At 40.1% G+C, this 22,613-nt stretch overlaps 1 protein-coding gene across 4 annotated transcripts in view; it reads right to left on the bottom strand.

Annotated features, from left to right (window-relative positions):
* Positions 1–284: 284 nt before the first annotated feature.
* Positions 285–22,613, bottom strand: part of fnbp1l (formin binding protein 1-like) — a 53,015-nt gene continuing 30,686 nt past the window's right edge. The window contains exons 2-17 of one of the 4 annotated variants that reach the window (XM_061779701.1): positions 21,518–21,633; positions 19,939–19,989; positions 19,201–19,348; positions 18,368–18,430; positions 17,352–17,456; positions 15,509–15,637; positions 13,278–13,424; positions 12,960–13,181; positions 12,199–12,369; positions 10,766–10,875; positions 10,289–10,421; positions 9,644–9,735; positions 8,644–8,819; positions 7,712–7,749; positions 6,349–6,469; positions 285–5,289 (exon numbers count right to left, since the gene is read on the bottom strand). In XM_061779701.1, coding sequence (XP_061635685.1) covers positions 5,282–5,289; positions 6,349–6,469; positions 7,712–7,749; positions 8,644–8,819; positions 9,644–9,735; positions 10,289–10,421; positions 10,766–10,875; positions 12,199–12,369; positions 12,960–13,181; positions 13,278–13,424; positions 15,509–15,637; positions 17,352–17,456; positions 18,368–18,430; positions 19,201–19,348; positions 19,939–19,989; positions 21,518–21,633 — 1,830 coding nt within the window. In that variant the 3' untranslated portion in view covers positions 285–5,281. The other 3 variants (XM_061779700.1, XM_061779703.1, XM_061779702.1) reach the window with 3 other exon arrangements.

The following is a 22,613-nucleotide window of genomic DNA, read 5'->3' on the forward strand; positions in this document are numbered from 1 at the left end:
TTTCCATTCAAGTCACAACTTGGTCCAAATATTGTGGAACTCCTGAAAATGCAGGTACTCGTGCATAAAACCCGTGTCTGTAATCCCTAGATGGTAAGTACAACACGTAATACCACAATCACATCTTTTGTTTCATTTCAAATCCATTGTGTCAGGTCATAAAAAATCATTATCCAAATACTTCTGGACACAACTGTACACACTACTAATATCTGATGACTAAGTAAAGAGTAAGATTTGGTCATTGGAGTTATTTTCTACATAAAAGAGTGAAACCAAAACTATTCATTGTTGCTCGCTTTATTTCAGCAATATTTTAGAAGTTGAAAACGGGCATTTAGTCCACAAAGTGTCTGACAACATTCAAAATGTAAAAGAAAAACAAGTGTGCATAAGAATATGGATGAGGGGGGGGGTACTGCCATTGGTGACAACAACAAATACAACATGGTAAAAACACAGAGCATGATTAGGACATGACGACCTGCACAAACACAGAGTAGTGTAGCTATGTGTTTTGATTACTGAGACTTTACTTTGAAGGGTGGTTTCATCAATACATTTTACAGTCAAGAGGACAGGTATCTGTACACGAACATGATTTTTACAACGCCTGCAGGACAAACAGGATGAATACAATTTGAATAAAAGTGATGTCAAGAGGATCGTGAATGTTTTTACTGCATAGTAGCAGTAATTCACTATGTAGTACAGTTTGTATGAGAACTTGGTTCAATTCAAAACAAATGTAGTAAACCTGATCTGCTTATATTTCTGCAATTAGTGCGATACTCCACAATAACTACGTAGACCAGATGGTAAAGTGTATACTGTATTCAATTTAGAAGACGGAAGGACAGTCTGTTTTCAGAAACGAAAAACAATTCATCACTGCCACAATTTGCAAGTGCGAATTTCTCATGTTTTTTGTTTGTTTGTTTTTATTTTTAAAACAATCAAACAAATTGAAAGGATTATTATGCAACTTCCCTAATGTAGCTTCTGAGCATAACTCGTTACTAATAATTAAAGGACATCTTTCGGCGATATTTTTAAAATATAATTTGCACATCGAAACTAGCAACTGGACGACTGAAAGTGAATTAATATTTGGTGTTATACAAAGAACATGATTAAGGAGCAGATGATAGAATTTCTTTTCAAAGCAATCACGCAAGCCATTAGAAGCCAGGAGACCAGTCTGTACTATTAATAAACAATAAGTGAGCAAGAATTAATATTGGATGGGATAATCATGTTAAAAGTATAATTCTCTTACTAAACTGATACAGTAAGCAACGTTACGAGGTGCAACGTTACGAGGTTTTTTTTTTCTTCCCACTATTACAACCCCAATTCTAATGAAGTTGGGTTGTTGTGTTAAACATAAATAAGAACAGAATACAATGATTTGCAAATCATGTTCAACCTATATTTAATTGAGACAATATATTTAATGTTCAAACTGATCAACTTTCTTGTTTTTAGCAAATAATAATTAACTTAGAATTTTCCCTGAATTGTTCAGTCATTCACAAGCAAAGATGGGGCGAGGTTCACCTCTTTGTGAACAAGTGCGTGAGAAAATAGTCCAACAGTTTAAGGACGATGTTCCTCAACGTACAATTGCAAGGAATTTAGGGATTTCATCATCTACGGTCCATAATATCATCAAAAGGTTCAGAGAATCTGGAGAAAACACTGCATGTAAGCGGCAAGGCCGAAAACCAACATTGAATGCCCGTAACCTCCGATCCCTCAGGCGGCACTCCATCAAAAACCGACATCAATGTGTAAAGGATATCACCACATGGGCTCAGGAACACTTCAGAAAACCAATGTCAGTCAATACAGTTCGGCGCTACATCCGTAAGTGCAACTTGAAACTCTACTATGCAAAGCAAAAGCCATTTATCAACAACACCCAGAAACGCCGCCGGCTTCTCTGGGCCCGAGCTCATTTGAGATGGACTGATGCAAAGTGGAAAAGTGTTATGTAGTCCCACGAGTCCACATTTCAAATTGTTTTTGGAAATTGCGGACGTCATGTCCTCCGGGCCAAAGACGAAAAGAACCATCCGGACTGTTATGGACGCAAAGTTCAAAAGCCAGCATCTGTGATGGTATGGGGCTGTGTTAGTGCCAATGGCAAGAGTAACTTACACATCCGCGAAGGCACCATTAATGCTGAAAGGTACATACAGGTTTTGGAGAAAAATATGCTGCCATCCAAGCAACATCTTTTTCATGGACGCCCTTGCTTATTTCAGCAAGACAATGCCAAACCACATTCTGCACGTGTTACAACAGCTTGGCTTCGTAGTAAAAGAGTGTGGGTACTAGACTGTCCTGCCTGCAGTCCAGAGCTGTGTCCCATTGAAAATGTGTGGCGCATTATGAAGCGTAAAATACGACAACAGAGACCCCGGACTGTTGAACAGCTGAAGCTGTACATCAAGCAAGAATGGGAAAGAACACCACCTACAAAGCTTCAACAATTAGCGTCCTCAGTTCCCAAACGTGTATTGAATGTTGTTAAAAGAAAAGGTGATGTAACACAGTGGTAAACATGACCCTGTCCCAGCTTTTTGGGGACGTGTTGCAACCATAACATTCTAAGTTAATGATTAATGATTTGCTAAAAACAATAAAGTTTATCAGTTTGAACATTACATATCTTGTCTTTGCAGTATATTCAATTAAATATAGGTTGAACATGATTTGCAAATCATTGTATTCTGTTTTTATTTGTTTAACACAACGTCCCAACTTCATTGGAATTGGGGTTGTACACTGAGCGTATGGAGTTTGGCAGATGTGAGTGTTACAAGACAAGGGAAGGGTCTAAGTACAACTTAATCGGCATTGTTGCTTGAAGGTAATTAGGGTCCACAGTAAGAAAATAGATATTTTGTCCTCTAAACTTTAGCAAAGGGACCTTTAAAAATCAACTGCTTTATAAAGAGGTGGCTACATAGATTAATAAGGCTGGGGGATGTTTAAGTAGCATTGATAGCATCATTTTGCACAATTCACAGTTTAAAAAAAAGAAATAAAAAGACTGCGGCTTGGCCACATCTTATTATGATTACATTGAGCAACATTATTAGTTTGTCCTAAAACAGCATCAGAGGGAAGATTGATTGCTGAGAATTAGTCAACTGAACGCCCGCAGTCACGTGATTATAAAACACCATAGAAGCATTTTTAAAACAACCGTGAGAAATTGATTGAAAAGGTGAAATCATGCAAAAGCTGTTTATGACAGTTGGTATAAAAAGAGTAGAAAAATCGAAGGAGATTTTAAAAAAATAATAATAATAAATTCACCAGAGGTTTCATTTTGGTCTGCATTGCAACACGCATGTTCAACCCGCACTCTAGAGAGAATACAGATGATCACTGAATCATTCATTCTTTCAGTTGATCAAATGCAAACGCTGAAGTACTTCGGGGCCAAAGTGCATCGGTTCTATTTCAAACCTCATTGTCTTCCGAAGAGGGTCAATTAATCAATCAATCAATCCGTTGAACAAACCGAAACACAATCACCGTGGAAATACATTCAAACAGGACATACAAGATGTTAATATGTACAAGTCATTTAATTAAAAACTAACACGTGCACTTGAACACCACACTTAGCTGGTGGGTTTTTTTAAAAAAATAAAAAATGCTGTCGGTTCTTCTATTAAATGTGTGTACACATCAGTGACGCACGCGCATTCCAAAGTAGAAATGATTAAACGGCAATGAAGATTCGGCTACGGGTCCCGCCAGGTGTGCGGTGGCAGCTGATGACGAGCTGATGGGAGATGTAGTCAGGTAGACGAGCAGACACCTGAGCCCCCACAGCAGATAACACAGTAAGGCTTAAAGGCAGAATCGTGTGCAGAGACACTTGAGCTCCTCTTTTTGTTGATGGTATTCAAGGAGGAGCGGTCTTGCAGTTTGGTGGGGAATGTCAAGTGGCTACATCGGGGAAGGGGAGAGGAAGAAAAAGGACCCGAGGCAGGGTGGTAGATAGTCCTGCGATCGTCTTGAATTCAAACGCTGATGTTACCCAACTGCTGTTTGGGAGATGCGCACGCATAACTACAACTCATGCTGGACACATATCGTGACAAGAAGGCATTAAATGGACCGGTCAGTCCACATGAGCACAGCGGATCATGTTATGGGAGACATTTAGAGCGTGTTAGGGACGTGCAACTTCATGTGGGTGACACGTGAAGGCAGGCATGAGGAGCAGAGTGGCTCAGGCAGGCAGGCAGGCAGGCATCACCAATAGAGCACACACGATGACAGAAGGGAGGAGTTTAAAAACAGTCCGGCACTCATATTGTTAGTGACAGCAAAGACTGAAATCTACAGGACCCCAAAAGAGACAAGAAGAACAAATAACGTGGACCGGATACTAACACACGTGGAGGAGATCCTAATGCATGTACACCGCACACTAACGTGTGTACCAGATACTAACGTGTGCGCGTCAGATAGCAAAACGTGCGCACCAAATAGTAACGCGTGCACACCAGACACGAGCACCTGCTCATGTGACACTCCACGTCCTTTCTTAAGCCTGCGATATATTAGTCTTATTTTCCTCATTTCCAGAATGGGGGAAAGGCTGCACGCGTTTTAAATAATAATAAAATGTCTAAACCCAAGTAATTAGAATGAGCTTAAAACAGCAACCTAATCCAACTGGAGGGTGCAAACTGATTAGTGCAGGTGGTCTGTAAAAGGCATGAAAGGAATGTTCCTCAAAAAGGGAGATCGAGGAGTGATTCAGCCACCCTGTATATTACACGCCTGAGAATTAGATGCTTGTGTCTTCACTTACTGGACTTTCGCATGCAGCCTAATTAGAGAACACTGTCGTGCAATGCAAACTTTGAGCAGCTTCCCTTTGCGGTTATGAGTTCGTAGGTTCACCGCTGAAAGGGGAACATGACAAACGTCCCCTACTGACCAGTGAAAACAGACCACACAAACTATGCACCCTTGACACCCCCCAACCCCAGTTAGTTTTTAACAAGTCCAGTGTTGCTGCCATTATTTGAAGGCATTGAATTTAGTTTGACTGCCATCTTCCATTTATGACCTCCCCTGTTCCTCTGTTAAGAGCCTGGAAGGCTGTTATGGATGTGAGAGCATGCCGACATGCAAACTTGCCCTTCTCATTCCCTCTCTCTCTTTCTCACCCCCACCACCAAAAATCAGCAACCAGCGAGAGCCCTCCACCAGCCAATCAAACCACCTGGCCACCCTGCAGCCCTCAGGAACCTGCACAGTCATACAGAGGAGAGAGTCAGTTAATAAAACACAATCGGACAAGTATAGACACAAACACGGAGGAAGGGACGCAAAACGTCGCTATTGCATCTCAATCCTAATCATATCACACCGCACTGTCCTCTTCATTATAACTAGTTTTTAATGTGACAATGTTTCACTTCAACATCAGTTCACATGTATTCAGTCACCCATATGTATATTTGGAAGTAGCTGCATCCTTATTTGGACATGTTGGGTGTGAAAACACCTTGTTAGGAAGAAAGAGCCAATAGCATTTGTATGCACTGCAGACAGATTTTCCAGCTTCTGCTGTCATTTTCAATGAAACAAGGAAATACGGATTGGTGGGTGACAACAGAGAGTAGAGGGAATGACTAATTTGTTGTTTTTGGGTCAAAAAGATGTAGACTGTAGTCACAATATAAAGCTAACCTATTATACTTAAAACACACTACAGGGAAGTGTAAAATCTCAGCTCGAGAAACTCTGTGAATTATTTATCATCATGCCCCAATAACAAAATGAAGACGTTGTTGTGACCACAAGACTGCAATTAAACCAAATCTGCTGAGATGGCACAGATAAAGCAAAAACGAATACATTGCATGCACACACGCAAAGACCCGCGCAGCACAATCAGACGAACACTTCAAATTATGTGGTGAATTGAGATAGAATAAAAAAAAAACAAGACATAGAAACTTGCTGAAACCAAAACTAGATTGTTTCTAATATATTACACTAAACGTAATAAACAATTTGATCGATAAGAAGCAATGTACAGTCTCTCACGTACAGTACGTATAAAATAAAAGTCTCTCAAAAACAAACAGACACTCACCACTGCAGCATCAGCTGCACAGTTAGTGGAAAAGACAGGCAGAACAATGAGAGATGGGAGGAAAGAACAAAATAGAGGAACACATGACAACGTCCATGCAGATGAACAGACACGTTCTGCCTTTGTTCTCTGCCAACTCGTCGTGAATGCACGTATGGCGAGAATGAAAAAAGGACAAATGGCGCGTCAGATATAGGTGACAGCACCTTTACAGTTCTTCTCCATGGTGATTTCCACATAAGTGGTGGGGACGTAGCCTTCTTCCCCGCTCTGCTTCCTCGCCCTCGTCCAGCCGTCACCTTTATCTTCCTCAATAATGTACAACACCTGCAGGCAAAGAGAACGCTGCAGGCTTACAGAACGGCTGTTTCAATAATGCAAACCAATGAAGTCACTTTTTTTCACTTTTGCCTTCTCTTTTTAAATCATTATTTCACATCGGAACTCAACAACTAGACTGGTGCGGATTGACGTGAACTCAATACTTATTGGGTACTTTATTTGTGAACCTACATTAGGCGAGGGACTATACGGTAATTTTTCCAACCCAATCAATTAATAAAGATGACAATATATTGAAAACGGCTTTTAAACATTGTGGTGCTGGCAAGTGAGACTTGCAGATGAAGCTTTATTGCGCGAATAGCAGAAAGAATGCGGTAGCTGGCAAAGTCGCCAGGAAACTCCTTGCCGTGCCACGACAGGAAAGTCGTTAGTCATCGTGCAACACACAAGTCTTGGTTTCATGAAAAAAAAAAAAAAATAATAATAAATAAATAAACGGCCGCATACCAACTAGATGACGTATCACTAAGACACGCTTATAACAATGAGGGCAAAAGTGAAGGCAAGAAGAGAGAAACATTTAGCTTGTAAAACTATTTCCAAAAGGCTGTTGCAAAGCATGCTGGAAATTTGCATGGCTTTCACCGTCACTACATTATTGAAAATCTCACTCGTTTTCTTTTCATTTGCTCACAATAAATGATGATACTATCCATCCACCTGGAGCCTGTCCCGAATGAAGACTTGATCACCCTGGAATGGTCGCCAGTCATTCACATTCAAGGACAATTTTGAGTCTTCAATTTAACTTTTTTTTTTTTTCCCCTGAATGTGTAATTCTCTAAATTGTCAATGTATTTCAATATGTCCCCCTTTTCATGGGTTAAAATTATTTATTGCATCATTGTGGTTTGTGGTGTAGAACTGCACTCCATCATATTTTAACATTTTTGGCTTAGCAAGAGGCTACATAGGCCAGATTGATATATTTTGACCAAACTCTTCTTAAATGTAGGTCACCATTATTGGTGACCTTGTCACGTTTAACCCAGTAGTTGTGGTCTGTAATTGGCGAATCAGCTTCCCATTGTACAGCTACATCAGACATGCACAACTGTTTGACTGGATTCATCGAACGTAAGTGGTGAAAAATGTACACTTAGTACTTTATCCCATTTATTAAACCATAAAAAGATAGATTAATAGGTAACCCGCTGCCTCCCCACTGAGCCACAGCCGCGGCATGAATTAAAATGGGAGAAGAAGAAAAAAAATCATAATCACCTCGTCTTCTGCCATGACGAGGGTTCCCTCATTCTGACCTAAGAGTGAGGAAAACAAACAAATATTTGGTAAAACCCAGAACAATGAGAAGCTCATCAAACAACACATAGTGACATTAAATTGGCCCATTATGGAAAATTCCCTTTTCAATCGCTTGTCAAAATGCAACGCAAAACCTGTGCGTGTGTGGGACGTGGCAGCCGTATTCCAACTTGTGGTAAGCCATCTTTTTGTTTGTGTGTACCTACGTTAAATGTCTTTGGGTGTTGAGAGAAGCACGATACAAATTTGATTTGTTATTACTACAATAGTACAGATGGTAGATTTCACCAAACCAAACTGTGCTGCAAGATCATCCATACAAACGCCATTCTCATGTTTTGCTATGACTGTATTTCCCTTCTTTGTTTCCAACAATCGTAAAATTAGGCTTTATAGTAACACTATCGCTAGCAGCTTTTACTGTTACATTACTGTAATGTGTGAGGCTGCGAGCTAGTGATATTTACACACCACGAAGAAAAGCACAACTGCGCATCCATGCCATGACGGTTTGCCAATCGAATAGAGTGTGTTAGCCAAGGAGGCGTCCAGGAGGCATCCTAAACGGACGCCCGAGCCACCTCACTTGGCTCCTCTCAATGTGGAGGAGCAGGGGCTCGACTCTGAGCCCCTCCCGGATGACCGAGCTTCTCACCCTATCGCTAAGGGAGAGCCCGGACACCCTACGGAGGAAACTCATTTCGGCCGCTCGTATCCGGGATCTTGTTCTTTCGGTCACGATCGACCGGTAAATCGAGAGCTCGGCCTTTCGGCTTAGCTCCTTCTTCACCACAACAGACCGATACAAAAGTCAGCATCAATGATCATGTCAAGCAAAAAATTATTTTGTCTCAAGCAATAGACACTGCGTACAATGTATCTGACCTTACCGTCAAAAGAGTACAAAGCTTTGCAGTGTCCAATGACAGGCAGCGGGTCGTCATCATCGAATTCATCATCAAAGTCATGCGGGTCAGTGCTGGGCTGTCCCGGCTGCGGGGGACTGGAGTGCTGGTGAGGTGTGTGGTGCTCCTGACTGGTGTCTTCTGTATAACTTCCTTCAGGACTGCAGCAAGAGAAAGATTTGTGTCTGACTTTAGGATGGAACATTGACAAATATGATTATTTCAAACTTCAATGACTGAACTTGGCTAGCAGGAGTCAATTCTGAATTAAATCTCAGGATTGAGAATCCAGATTCATATTCATGCTGTTGTACGGATAATATCTGGTCATACATATAATAATAGCGTACCGGTAAATTACATTTTATATATTACATTAAGCGGTGGCACGGTGGAAGACTGGTTAGCACATCTGCCTCACAGTTCTGAGGACCGGGGTTCAAATCCCGGCTTCACCTGTGTGGAGTTTGCGTGTTCTCCCCGTGCCTGAGTGGGTTTTCTCTGGTAAATCCGGTTTCCTTCCACATCCCAAAAACATGCATGGTAGGTTAACTAAAGACTCTAAATTGCCCGTAGGTGTTAATGTGAGTGCAAATGGTTGTTTGTTTATATGTGCCCTTCGATTGGCTGGCAACCAGTTCAGGGTGGACCCCGCCTCTCGCCCGAAGATAGCTGGGATAGGCTCCAGCACGCCCGCAACCCTAGTGAGGATAAGCGGTACGAAAAATGAATAAATGAATGAATATTACATTGATGATTTGCTTTCAAATAATAACTATAATGCTTTTTTGAAAGGCACCTTTCAGCACACACTAAGAAACTGGATTTTTTTTTATGAAAGGCTTTAAAGGATTAAAAGGACAGGACATCTTTTACTGGATTAGGCTAGAAATGTTCATCAGAATGATATAGTAAACATGCGCCATTCTTTTTGCAATAATGCAAGCGTACAGTTTACAGATGCAATAATTGATCGAGGCGTTACCTCTCTCTGCCTTGGGGAGTGGGATGGTGGTTGTCGGCACTGTGCCGCCTGTCTCTGGAGGCCTGCTTTCCCTCCACCTCCGACAACCAAGCCTGTCAAAGGAGCAAGTGAGGGGATTTCAGGCACATTTTTGAGAGAACACTCATCACACGCAACGTCTTTTTCAATTTTGGCCAGGAGAGAGCGCCATCAACACATCTAACCATACAAAGACATTAAGCTCAGGGAAGCACAGTAGCATTAGTATGTCTGGCCTGACAATTCTGAGGCTCTAATCTCAGCTCGGGACTTTCTTTGTGGAGTTGTTTCACCTGTGCTTGTGTGGCTTTTCTCCAGGTAGTCTGTCTTCCTGTCACATTCCAAAAACTCACATGCTGGAATAACTCAAGCCTCTAAATTATCCATGGGTGTTAATGTAAGTATGATTTTTTTTATTTTTTTTTGTTTATTGTAATTGACCTGCAACCAGTCAAGAGTGTATCCCGCCCCTGCTCAAAATCAGCTGGGAAAGGCTCCAACTCACCTTCGACCCGAATGGGAATAAGAGCTACAGAAACTGGACAGATGGACCTTTAGCTCATGTTCTCATTTCAAGGTGATTAACCTAGAAATGTATTAACGTCACACACCTTGTTCTTTTCTTACCTCATATTTGTGGATTTCAGAGCGGAGCTTTTCCATGTTGCATATGGTCTCTGATATTTTTGGCTGCAGGCTGTTGGGGTCGCCCATCGGTGGAGTCTTCTCATACACATCTTTCATTTTGTTCAGGGCATCCCTAGCAGAGGCAAAAAAAAAACAGGGTGGAGATGTAACAGACTAATAACGATGAACAGATAACACACACAAAGGTTAACACAACATAACCCACACATCTTTTTAAAAAACAACTTCATTTTTGTATTAGTTTTGTGTCCAACCATTTAATTACAGCAACGCCTGCAAGTGTCAGAGCACTTCACGACCTCACTAATTGTGTATCTATTAGTATATGTATCAGCAAGAAATAGCTGGAGTCACTCAGAATATATCCTAGGTTTATGTAGTTTTATTTAATAGTTTGGATTAGACGTGAAACATATTGTCCCACGTTTTTGTCGTGTGACGGAGTAAGTATCGTACCTCTGATCCATCTCTATTTGGAGCTTGCTGTTGAGTTCATCAATTTTCTGCTGCAACCTCTTCCTCCTCTGTTCGGGGGGTAAGTGGCTGAAATCCTCCAATGATGGAGCCTGGGGGGGAAGTTAAAGCATGGCAAATGTAACTGCTTCTCTTAACGCACACATGAATAGTGACTCAACCCGACTGTTCTGGTTCCTTCACAAACAGGACCCACATGACCCTCATAGGATTACTAAACTCTGTCTGTGTGTGTATGTGTGTGTGTGTGTTTGCACGCGCTATTTTTTGTTTGTTTATTTTAGCACACTTTAATCTACTGAAGAAAACACTTGGCAGAAGGCAAACTATTCTAACTTGTACATGGGGGTTATTTTACTACAGGGTAGTAAAACAATAGGTTGGCTACAATGGGGACGTCTAAATGGTGATGATACATGCACTGAAACTTACATGGCACAATATCTTCTCTGTACAACTGTAAATACTTACCATCTTGACAGACCACTGCGATGTACACACATTACCAATTCCAGCAAAAGCAAACAGACAACATAGGATGTTGGTTAGTTGAATGAGGATGCCAAGTAGTTGATCAGTCAAAACCCAGTCAGCCAGAATAATGACTAATAGTTTATGATGAACATTTTATCCGGTGAATTACTTTTTGATTCATGTCTGTGGTAATAATTTGATTCACGTTATGATTTGTGTTCCTAAGTCTGTTGTGTACAATATTTTCAAAAGTGGGGCACAAAGCAGAATTACTGCTAAATGTTTACGGCATTGTGCTGAACATGAGATACGAGTCATTCATGTGTGAAGTACTTCCGTGGCAATTGTTTTCAACTGTTCAACTGAGAGCCACTTGACACAAATGACAAGAGGAAAAGCCAAACAAAGCTTTGTGGTTAGTGCTCTTTAGTACTTTACATTTGAAAAGGTGCTCTCAGCGGAACCACACACACACACCCCACTGCAAACTCTGCAAGACCAACCACAGCAGCACAGCAAAGCACATCTGACATTAAGAGACATCAGCACTCCAACCAAAATGCCAAAACCCCTAAAAAAAAAAAAAATCAAACCTCCTTTCTGTTGTGATTGTGGTAGAAATCTCGTTATTTCATAATTGGAGAAAAACAAAGACATGGCAGGGAATAGAAACCATACCAAAACAAAACAAAAAAATAATAAGTGGAGAAGGAAATAGAACAAGGTGTTTGCAAGTGTAATAAAATAATAACATTTTGAAAGTCAATGCCTATAGCTGCAGCTTGTATCTTAGCAGCAATCTATTATGAAGTATCACTTTACAATTGAAAAGTATTTTCATGACCTGCAGACATCCTGTCGAAAAAAAAACACAAAATCATCAAGGCGACATGATCTGCCTGTAAGAAACTTCAATGGCACAATTGTAATTCCTGTCTCACCCCTCTTCTCAGACCCTTCAAGTTCTGGGGAATTCTGGGTACTGTAGTCTTTATGTCAGACAGATACTGGTTCATTCGGTCAGAGCTGAACCGATTCGGAGGGAAAAATTGCGAAGAAGATCGTGGGCGGGAGGAGGAGGAAGGAGGTGGCGGAGGAGAGGAAGAAGGGGACTGACAGGGAGCGGGAAGAGAGCATAAAACCATAAGTCAGGATGGCACATTCTTTGGATGATGTCATTCTGCTGTAGTAAACAGGCTTTCTTCTTTATGTGTTTGTCCGCTTTTTGTAACTTGTTCAGAATCTGTTTTGGGACTATCAGTCATGTTTTCAAAGGAGTGAGGTAAGTGCAATAAAGTAACGTGTAATCATAATGGACTTCCTGCGAGGCCGCTGATGCCTCAAACATACGCCAGAGATAATAATTAACCAACATTGCCCTCATGAAGAAGAAGGGCAAGGTCCACGAGCGTACCAACGATTTGAGACTAACACTGGGCGAGTGACAAAAGCCTGGCAAGCTGTGAAATGTATGGTACACAAAATTGAACAGATTCAAATGACACAATTATGCACAAGTACCTTATGTGTGAGTTAAAGGGTAATGCAGGCTGGGAAATTAAAGTAGAACATGGATTTTGAAATTAACCCGCAGATAATAATTAACATGTTCTCAATTTTTTTTGTGTGCGCCAGATGCATGTTGCTGCTTTACGACATGAATACAAGAACTGATTCACTACGACAGTGACAATCCATGTACCTTTGGTTTCTTCCCGAAGAGCCAGAGTTTGTTCTTGGTTTTGCTCATCGCGTGTTTTGGGTCCGGTCTTGGAGCCGGGGCCCCGTCTCGCTCTCCTTTAGGCGTATTGCTGATGGCCCCATCTGACCCTGTTCGACTTAGATTCTGACTGAAGTCTTCAAAGGGGAAATCGCCTGGAGGGTCAAAGCCAGACTTAAATGACTCCACAACAATGCCAGAATCCTGGAGGAAGGAGAAACATAATTGCATTTGTGAGAAGAAAAAATTACTATTGTACTAAATTACAATTTCCTTTGCTTCCATTCAACTCTTACACACCCTTCTCTCATCAACAGCTTTGGCTGCTGAAACCATTCCTTCTAAACACTTCGAAATAATAGGAATGACTCTTCGTTCTGCTTCTGCGAAGTTTCGGTACGTCTCCCCAAGCTTCACTGTTCGACGCTGATCCATATCTTGCAGATTCTGGAAGACAAGCACAGGCAGGCATGTCAACAACCCTGAAGAATATTTTATTTGCCGCTATAGAAAATAAACCTGATCTACACAAGTCATGGTTTGTGAAGATACAAGTGCCTGCTGCCTCGCTTGCAGAGGAGCTGAAGTGCAAACCCTCCTTACACCTACTTGTAATGGACAATACTCCCACCTGCTGCTCAAATGGCATTCAAATCAAACTGTCACTATAAAGCAGGGGTGTCCATTTGCGGCCCACTATCCATTTTAGAGCGGCTAAACTAATAATAACATTTGACACGGCCCGCAACGTTTTTGGGGGGGAAAAAAAGAGAAAGGGGGTAGCATGCAAACTGTTGGTGTCAAAAGTGAAGGTGTTGCAACACCCACATCCCCCATGGGTGCAACTCCCCTAAAAACATAAAGATAATTCAGTGTCAAAAGCAAAAATGGTTTCCTTCACTTTCTACTGTTTGGTAAGATCCAATTTTTGAATATATCCCAAAGTAACTGCTTTCAAACATTTTCAGCTAACTACAGTTTGCTCTTGTTTTGGTTCTGAATGGGTAGATGTGATTCGGCACTCGTCATCTCCAGACTGTTTCAGCATCTTTTCGACCGTGGTTGTGTTTCCAACTGGTGGAAGGAGTCCTTTATAATCCCCAACACCCTAAAGGCACATGGTAGCTATGGACACTAACGAGTTCAGGTAATGTATGTGGACATCACATCAGTATATGGTGCAAATCCATGGAGAGAGTTGTGTGCGATTGAATGTCACAGTATGCTATCTGAACAACTGGATCCTCTCCAGTTTGTCTACAGGACAAAATGAGGTGTAGAGTACACAAGCTCTACTCTTTGAAACACAGTTTTAAATAATATGGACCCTGCACAACCACACACTGATTTTATTTATGGACCTCTCATCTGACAGTCTGCTCCTCTGTCTCGTGAACCTACAGATCCACCCACCTTTGATTTTATGAATGAAGGACTTTCTAATGGACAGACCACAGCAGGTGTTTATAAACTGTTCTCCATCCAGTAAACTAGTTTTAAACACAGGCCTCTGACAAGGTTGTGTTTAATCCCCAACTCTGTTCTCCTCCTACACTAATAGTGTCACCTTTAGCAGGGAGGTAATGAGTTTTTTTCAATATGTTGATGACATGGCACTGGTGACCCACATGGACAATATGGAGGCTTTCACCCACTACCAACAGGTCTTCGATCACCTGGTCACAACTTTCAGTAAAAAATCACTTGAACTAAATAGTTCAGAAGACAAAAGAGTTGTGCTGTGCGAGCAGAGGCAGAGCAACAATTACAGTACATCTGAACTTTTTCAACCTTTGTTGAAAAAGGGACAGCAATTTGAACAGGTGGAATGTTTTAAGTGTCTGGGGACACAGTGACACAATTTACAATAAAGCACACCAATGCCTCCATCTTCTCAGGAAGCTGAGAATTCATTTATTATGATTATTAATGTCATTAAAAAGATTTTGATGATGGGTTTACTACTCACTCCAAGAATTAATTCTTACAGTCAATATCACATCCTGGTACAACTTCCTCACGAGCAAAATCTCACACATCACAGAGCAAGCTGGTAAAAATATGTGTTCACCAAACTCCACTGTAACATCTGTATGAGCCGAGCGCTCAGTTATGAGGAAAGCCACCTTGATCACAGAGGATCGCTCTCATCCCCTCCATCATTCATTCAATTTCCTCCCATCAGAAGGTACAAAGTCCCGCTGGTCAGAAAAACAACCCATTAAAAAAATTAAAAATTAAAAAATAATTCCGACTGCAACCACAGCCTTAACAGTAGAGGAATTTCAAATTCAGTGACCTGATAATGATTTTCTGCTGGTCTTATTTTAATTACCAATGTGTGTGGTTTATTTTTTATTTCATTTAGTGTACTTCTTTTTCTTCTGTACTATAGTTTAAAATAATTTTCTGTCATAAAGTTTCCATCTATCTAGCATTAATATCCCCTGGTGGGATATAATAAATAAAAAAGTGGAACAGTCACTATACCTCTCAATCCTTGTCGTAAACAGAAGGTGAAACATGTTTACCTTAAAGATGTGTGGTATGGAGTTGTTGAAATGTTTCCACTGCTCCGCATTGAAGTTCTGTAGCTGGGCAGCATACTCGTTTTTACTCTCATCCGCCATGTGAGTCCGCAGGTAATACTGGGCTTTGGCCTGAACAGTCAGTCATACAGAGCAAAGCTCAATCACCAAATGTAGACTATAAGATACAACATTAACATCAAATCAATGTCCAAAGATAATGTTCACTAAAGCGAGGTGCACACATACTGATAATCAGGCCGAATTTCAGCATTTTACCCCCTTTCCGATCAAGTCCAGATTGTCTAATGTCCCTAAAAGATTCCCCTAAGCTATTATCCTATGGTGTGTTGAGTGTTTTTTTTTTTCTACCCAAACTGCTTGGAAAATGGTCAGGGTCAGAAATCGTAAATGTTAAACATGTTCATTATTTACGATCACAAAGCCCTTTGTAGGACGACATAGTTGTAACGTGAAATGCAATGATAATCAACGAATCCCTCTGAAGCTTGCACTGTTGCACAAATAGAGGGTTTTCTCCGGGTACTCCGGTTTCCTCCCACATCCCAAAAACATGCGTGGTAGGTTGAATGAAGACTCTAAACTGCCCATAGGTGTGAATGTGAGTGCGAATGGTTGTTTGTTTATATGTGTCCTGCGATTGGCTGGCGACCAGTTCAGGGTGTACCCCGCCTCTTACCCGAAGATAGCGAGGATAGGCTCCAGCACGTCGAAAAATACACAGCGTTTGAGCCACGTGTAGACTGAGCAACAGAATGTCTGCGGACACTTTAGCATAGTGTTCGGTAAGGCAGATGTTGTGCTGCATTATAGGATTTGTAGTCTGTCATTGGCGCTTCACATTGCACCATAAAAACATTGATTGTGGCATGTGAGGAAATCAGAAGAGGTGGCATTTCCCAGCATGCCTTACTGTAGTTACAATTATCACATTTGGCTGTTATCATGTCTATCTTTGTGTTATTTTTTTACGACTGGGAAATAAAATCGGCTTAGTCCGTTAAGTCGCTCCCAAAAATTGGCCGATGCAAAAATTGCTGCCTCAAAGCAAAAGAAAATATAATTAAAAGCATATTTACGATTGTTTGGTGAATGTCCTTGTTTCCGCAAAGACATTTGTTGCAGACGCACGCAACATCATTACCTCCCAAACATGGCCACCACGTAGACATGTCTACAGCCGCAGTCATTAATGTACTTGCAGATGAATGTATCGTCATGACCTACCCAACATAGCCGCCATGTAGGCACGATAATAAACGCGGAAGTGGTCTCCCTTGGGATAGAACATTGTGGTCTGGACGGGCTTTGCATACTAAGGTTTTTTGTAGTTGTTGCTTTGTTTTGTTTTTACTTATTAGCCAACGCATTCAGTTAAAGGCTAGAAGTCCATCCCTCATAAATGAGATTTTTTTTTTGTGTGCAATTACTCTGTTACTGGACTAAATAGCTATCGGATAATCGATTCTAAAAACATTTGATAGTGACAGCCCTAGTGTTGTATCTAGTCCATTAAAGTGCATTTTAATTATTGGAATCGTACTAAATGAGACTATAAGATGTTAACAATCGGTAGGTGTGTACCCTGGTTTAGAGTGATAAATCGTGGGTCAGTCAGTAGGCAGTGTCTTTAACTTAAATAAAACGCGATTATTTGAATGTAAACAACAAAGGAATAAAACTATTGAATATTTAATGTCAGTACAGTATTATTAATATTGATTGAAAGGTCAACATGTACAAATTCACACGGATAAAAATGGAGGCAGAAGGCAATCACACTGACACAGTTTGATTCGTGTTCTTTTTGTTTGAAGATTGTTACCTTCTCAACTTCAGATTTTGTGGCATTGATGTCATTGTCTAACCTCTCGTAGGTTATTTGGGATTTCTCTGCTTCCTTGCATTCTCTCTCAAACTTCTTTTTACTCTGTGATTTAAAAAGAGACAAACAAAAAAAAAGCAAAGAGCAATACATTATCTGCGTCAAGAGGCTGTTAAATGTATGTATGCATGTAAAATGTCTTTACTTCCTCTCTTTTTAATACAGTTCTGTCTATAAAAACACTAACACTTGTGACTCAAGATTAAAAGAGCCACAGAAAAAAGAAAGTGTCATGAATCAGACGGAGATAGTTTACTCCATGACAGGCCATCTGGGTCACATTACTAGTGAAGGAAACACAGTGAATAGCTGAGACATTACTATCAGGTCACTTGACGGTCACTATTAAGTTAGAGACCACACACACAAACACACTTTGACTGGTGTCAGAGCCCAGTTTCTGAATTATCTAATAATTTACAATTAGCATTTGAAGTCCATAGTGTTCACGAGATTGTGTAATGATTGGGCATATTGCTTCATACTGTACTAACTAGGTAAATAAAAAATTAAAAAAATGACCACAGAAACGAGCACATGGAATCTCTCCGGGGGATTTTGGAAGCCAAAAGGAAGGTTGACTAGGGCCAAATGTGGCACATGCGCCTCACTTAGGGAGGGGCTGGTGTACATTTGGGCCTGTGTGTCGCTGTCTTTATCCCCAATGAGAGGGGTGTGGCAAAGCTGTGTTTTCATCTTCATTAAATAAAATAAATAAAAAGCATTTCTTTTATAGGACAGTCCACAATAACATAAGACGCAGAGAGATAAAATCGTCTAAAATCTTAAATCTATGCATTAAATTGGTGAAAATCCCTCTGGATTTAGAAACAATAACTATATTAATTAGAAACATCAGGGGGAAATTAATAACTATATGTCCTAGAGTTACCTTTTAAGCATTTCTCATGCAAAAAAAGAGTATCCCCCCTCCTTATTCTTCTCTCCTTACTTACGTTGTCCATCTGTTTCCAGCAATGATCCAAATACTGCTGGGCCTTCCTGCCCTCCTGCAGATGCTGCACACACACACAGACACACACAACCATAGACAAAACACACACCAAAACATTTATAAAGAAAAAAAAAGAAACACGTAACATAGACTGTATATGAAAACATTGATATGCACAACAGGGAACAGCTGCAGGAAAGAAAAAAGTGCTACATCCACAATTTAACAATGATTCATTTACTGGCCTAATAACATTACATGGATGAGTGACCTTACATATCAAGTGATATTAACAAATGTATGAGGGACACCAAAAAGCAATTGTTGAGTTATACGTTATGCTCAGATTCGCATATTTAATCACTTCAGACAATGAGAAGAAAAAGGTGACATGGAAGTGCAACAGGGCAGCACTGCAGTGTATTTATCTAGGAATAGGTATGCATATTATTCCTCCAGCTGAAGACTTTGTAAAAAAACATGTCTGCGTCCTTTTTTGGGTCCGATCCCTACGTTTGGAAAGTGGCTTAAGTATTCCACTGAGAGAAGGGAATGTTCTTCCAAAGAATGTGAAGAGTTTATAGCAGCAGCAGATGATGGAGGAGAGAAAGGCAGATGTTTAACATCATGCTCAACATATGTATCCTCTTGTGTAAGTCCAAACAGAAAGCAAATGTGAGGCACGACAAAGAGGTAGGAACACATGAAAAACATCAACATGACATCAATCAACATTTTTCTTGGCATTTGGGGACTTCAACACTTAACCTAAACATGTTGCTTTGTTGTTGTTGTGTGGCGTACAGCATGATCTTGTTGGTGTACGGTACTCACATGTTTCCGTTCTGTTTTGAGGTCCTGGCTATATTTCATCACTGTTCCATAAACCTTATGGCCTATCTCCTCTGCCACCACCTCCCTCTGACCAGCATAGTCGTTCAGCTCGTTCAGTATGCCGTAAAATGACAGACAGGAGGTAAACCTGCAAAACAGGCACACGTTTGCATCGGATGAACATACTTTATCTGTGATTATTTGTAGGATTCATCTGGAGTCATGTGGGAATAGGACTCAACAGAGTCTAACTTACACATATATTATTCATTATATAATATGAACATAAATATACTTGCCTAGTTTACTCTTTACAGTGAATGCATTCAGTTGAAATCTGTTTTCACACAGTTCACCTTGTGCATTCTATTCACTTAATGAGCTTGTAAATTTACAGAATTCAGGTAAAATACTGAAATACTGAATGTGACTGCCTCATTTTTTTTCTTTATACAAAATATTTCAATTTGAATGCCACAATTGGTATTTAAAAAATAGCTTCCCACTACAACTCCAGCTTCTACAGTTTGTGACCTCCACAAAATCCTACATGGAGTTCTCGCAATGTGACTGTGACCAGGTAGTTTTCCATATGAAAACCGTGACTCGCGCAAACAATTCAAATCAAATCAATTCCTACCACTACATTTATGTCAGTCCATCTTAATGAGCACACTTACTGAATTTTGGCATTCGTTTGTTACTACAGCAAAAATCATATTTGTTGAGCAGACTCACCTCGGTTCCTCATCTTTGGAGCGTTTTGGACAGTATTTCTTTACCAGGTTCCTGACGCAGAAGAGAGATATAATGAGGTTGATGTTATTTTTTAATCATAATTATAACTGTTGTTCTTTGGGTAGTAGTGCCTGTTAAGGAAATGAAACTATCCATGAAAGTTTGGTTGCTTGCAAATTCAAAAGTGTGCCACTGTTTTAGGATTTACATTCAAATAGAAATACGAACAAAATAAATCACACAAACAAACAGTAACGTGAACAGGGGAAATTAATGAAGTGATTGTAAAACCTGCGAACTCCTGCCATTCAAATGTCTTTGGGGAATGTACAGTAGCTGGCTTTACATATACTGTCTCTAAGACATCCATCAATCCATTTTCCATACCGGTTATCCTCACTATGGGGAGCGGACGTGCTAGAGCCTATCCCAGCTATCTTTGGGCGAGAGGCGGGGTACACCCTGAACTGGTCGCCAGTCAATCGCAGGGCACATATTGACAAACAACCATTCGCACTCACATTCACAACTACGGGCAATTTAGAGTTCTCAATTAACCTACCACGTATGTTTTTGGGATGTGGGAGGAAGCTGAAGTGCCTGGAGAAAACCCACCCAGGCCAGATTTCAACCCAGGTCCTCAGACCTGTGAGGCAGATGTGCTAACCAGTCGGCCACCGTCCCGCCACAGATATACTGTAATTTATCGTGTATAATGCACAATTACCCCATTACCCCAATAGTGCGCATTATACATAGGTGTAGGTGCCAATGGAAAAAAACTTTCACATTTTATAAATGTATGCCCCCATCTAGTGGTTATGAAAAAGCTGTACACTTTCATTCCAAAATGCCATCGCCACCTAGATGTTGTGAGAAAGGTGTACACTTTCATTCTAATATGCCACCGCCATCTACTGGGTATAAAAAGGTGTAGACTACACTTTCATTCCAATATGACAAGGGTATGTATGACTGCATATATGTCCAGTTGTGCTCATAAGTTTACATACCCTGGCAGAATTTGTGAAAAAAAAATTTGTTTTTTGTTTTTTTTTAAATATGACTGACCAACAACCATCATTCATTTCTTTATGGTTATGTTTTGTTTAATGATAATGCTTTTCTGAAATGCTTGACCGTTTAATTTGAATCCTATCAAAATAAAATTAAATGTGGTTCGCCTGGTCCTTCATGTTTTCTTTAAAGAATTGTACCCATCTTACAAATTCTGCCTGGGTAATCAACATATGAGCACAACTGTGTGTTTTCTAATTTACTAAATAAAAGTAGAGCTGTGAATTTCAAAATAAGAGGAGTACATTTAAAAAAACTATTACATGTTCAAATAAAGTGCTTAACTTCAGAATTAGTTATTAACAAAATACAGATATTTCATGTTTTGATCATATGTGTAGAAGCAAAATCATGCATTGTAAAAATGCATTATACATCGGTAGAAGGGTTTTCCAGAATTTTGAAGGCAACTTTGGGGGTGTGTATTATACGTGGGTGCGCATTATACACGAGAAATTACAGTACATTGTCTGCAAAATGTTGTGTTTGTGTATTTTCGTACCTTAGCTGCTTGGCATAATTTTGCTCAATTTCCAACCTTTCCTTGACAAACTTTGCATAACGCTCCAGGAAGTCAATCCCCCATTGAGTATGTTTGTCCAGATTATCGAACTGGTCCTGATGACAGATAAAAAATATGAAGAGGAACAAATATTAATGCCAATATTATAGTGGTGAAACAAATTTGTAATAATTTTAACAGAATATAACATATTCCATATCACTGGTTGTAATAAGGATAATTGTGGCTTTGTCTTTTGCAGTGAACATGAATTCTGTCTAATATACTGTCTAATGTACTTCCCAGATAACTGTAACGTTGTTTGTGCCACAGTTAAAAATGTGTTTGCGTACTTTTACCAACAGACATTAACAACTGGCTGTAAGCATTCACTGTCTTCTGACCATGTCTGTATTGCAAATGCCCCTGGCGTCCCATAACTGAACAACTGAAAGAGTTGATAACTGTCAGGGTAACTGACATTACATCACAACATGTTCCACTTGTGGAAGCCACTGTTACACGAGTAAGCTTTTTTTTTTTAAATGATGACACAACATGATATTCTCCTGTGCTTTGCCAAAGAAACAACAATAAAATTGAGCCCAAATTCAAAACTCTGTGGACAATTCGAGTTCCTATGTTGGCATCATGTAAGCTATGTATATTGTTATGCTTGTGGTAATTTATCTGTCGATAACTTGTGTTGCATGATTGATGGCTCGACACTTGCCTTTTGTGATGGTCAAATGTAGTTTATTTTTTTCAGTACACAAGAGTGCCATGAAAAAGTATTGTCCCCCTTCTCAAATTCTTATATATTTGCATAGTTTCCCCACTTTGTTTAAGATCATCAAACACATATAAATATCAGACAAATATAACCCAAGTGAACTTAAAATGAAATAAATGGTGAATGGTAAATGGTGATTTCATTTATTAAGGAAAAAATAATATTGAAAGTTACCTCGCCCTGTGTGGAAAAGTAATTACCCCCTTGTTAAATCATGAATTATTTGTGGCTAATCACAACTTTTGGTTAATTTTCACTGATCACACCCAAGCCTGATTACCTCCAGACCTGTTGATTTAAGAA

The sequence above is a fragment of the Phyllopteryx taeniolatus genome, chromosome 7 (assembly GCF_024500385.1).
Source record: "Phyllopteryx taeniolatus isolate TA_2022b chromosome 7, UOR_Ptae_1.2, whole genome shotgun sequence".
Classification (NCBI taxonomy): Eukaryota; Metazoa; Chordata; class Actinopteri; order Syngnathiformes; family Syngnathidae; genus Phyllopteryx; species Phyllopteryx taeniolatus.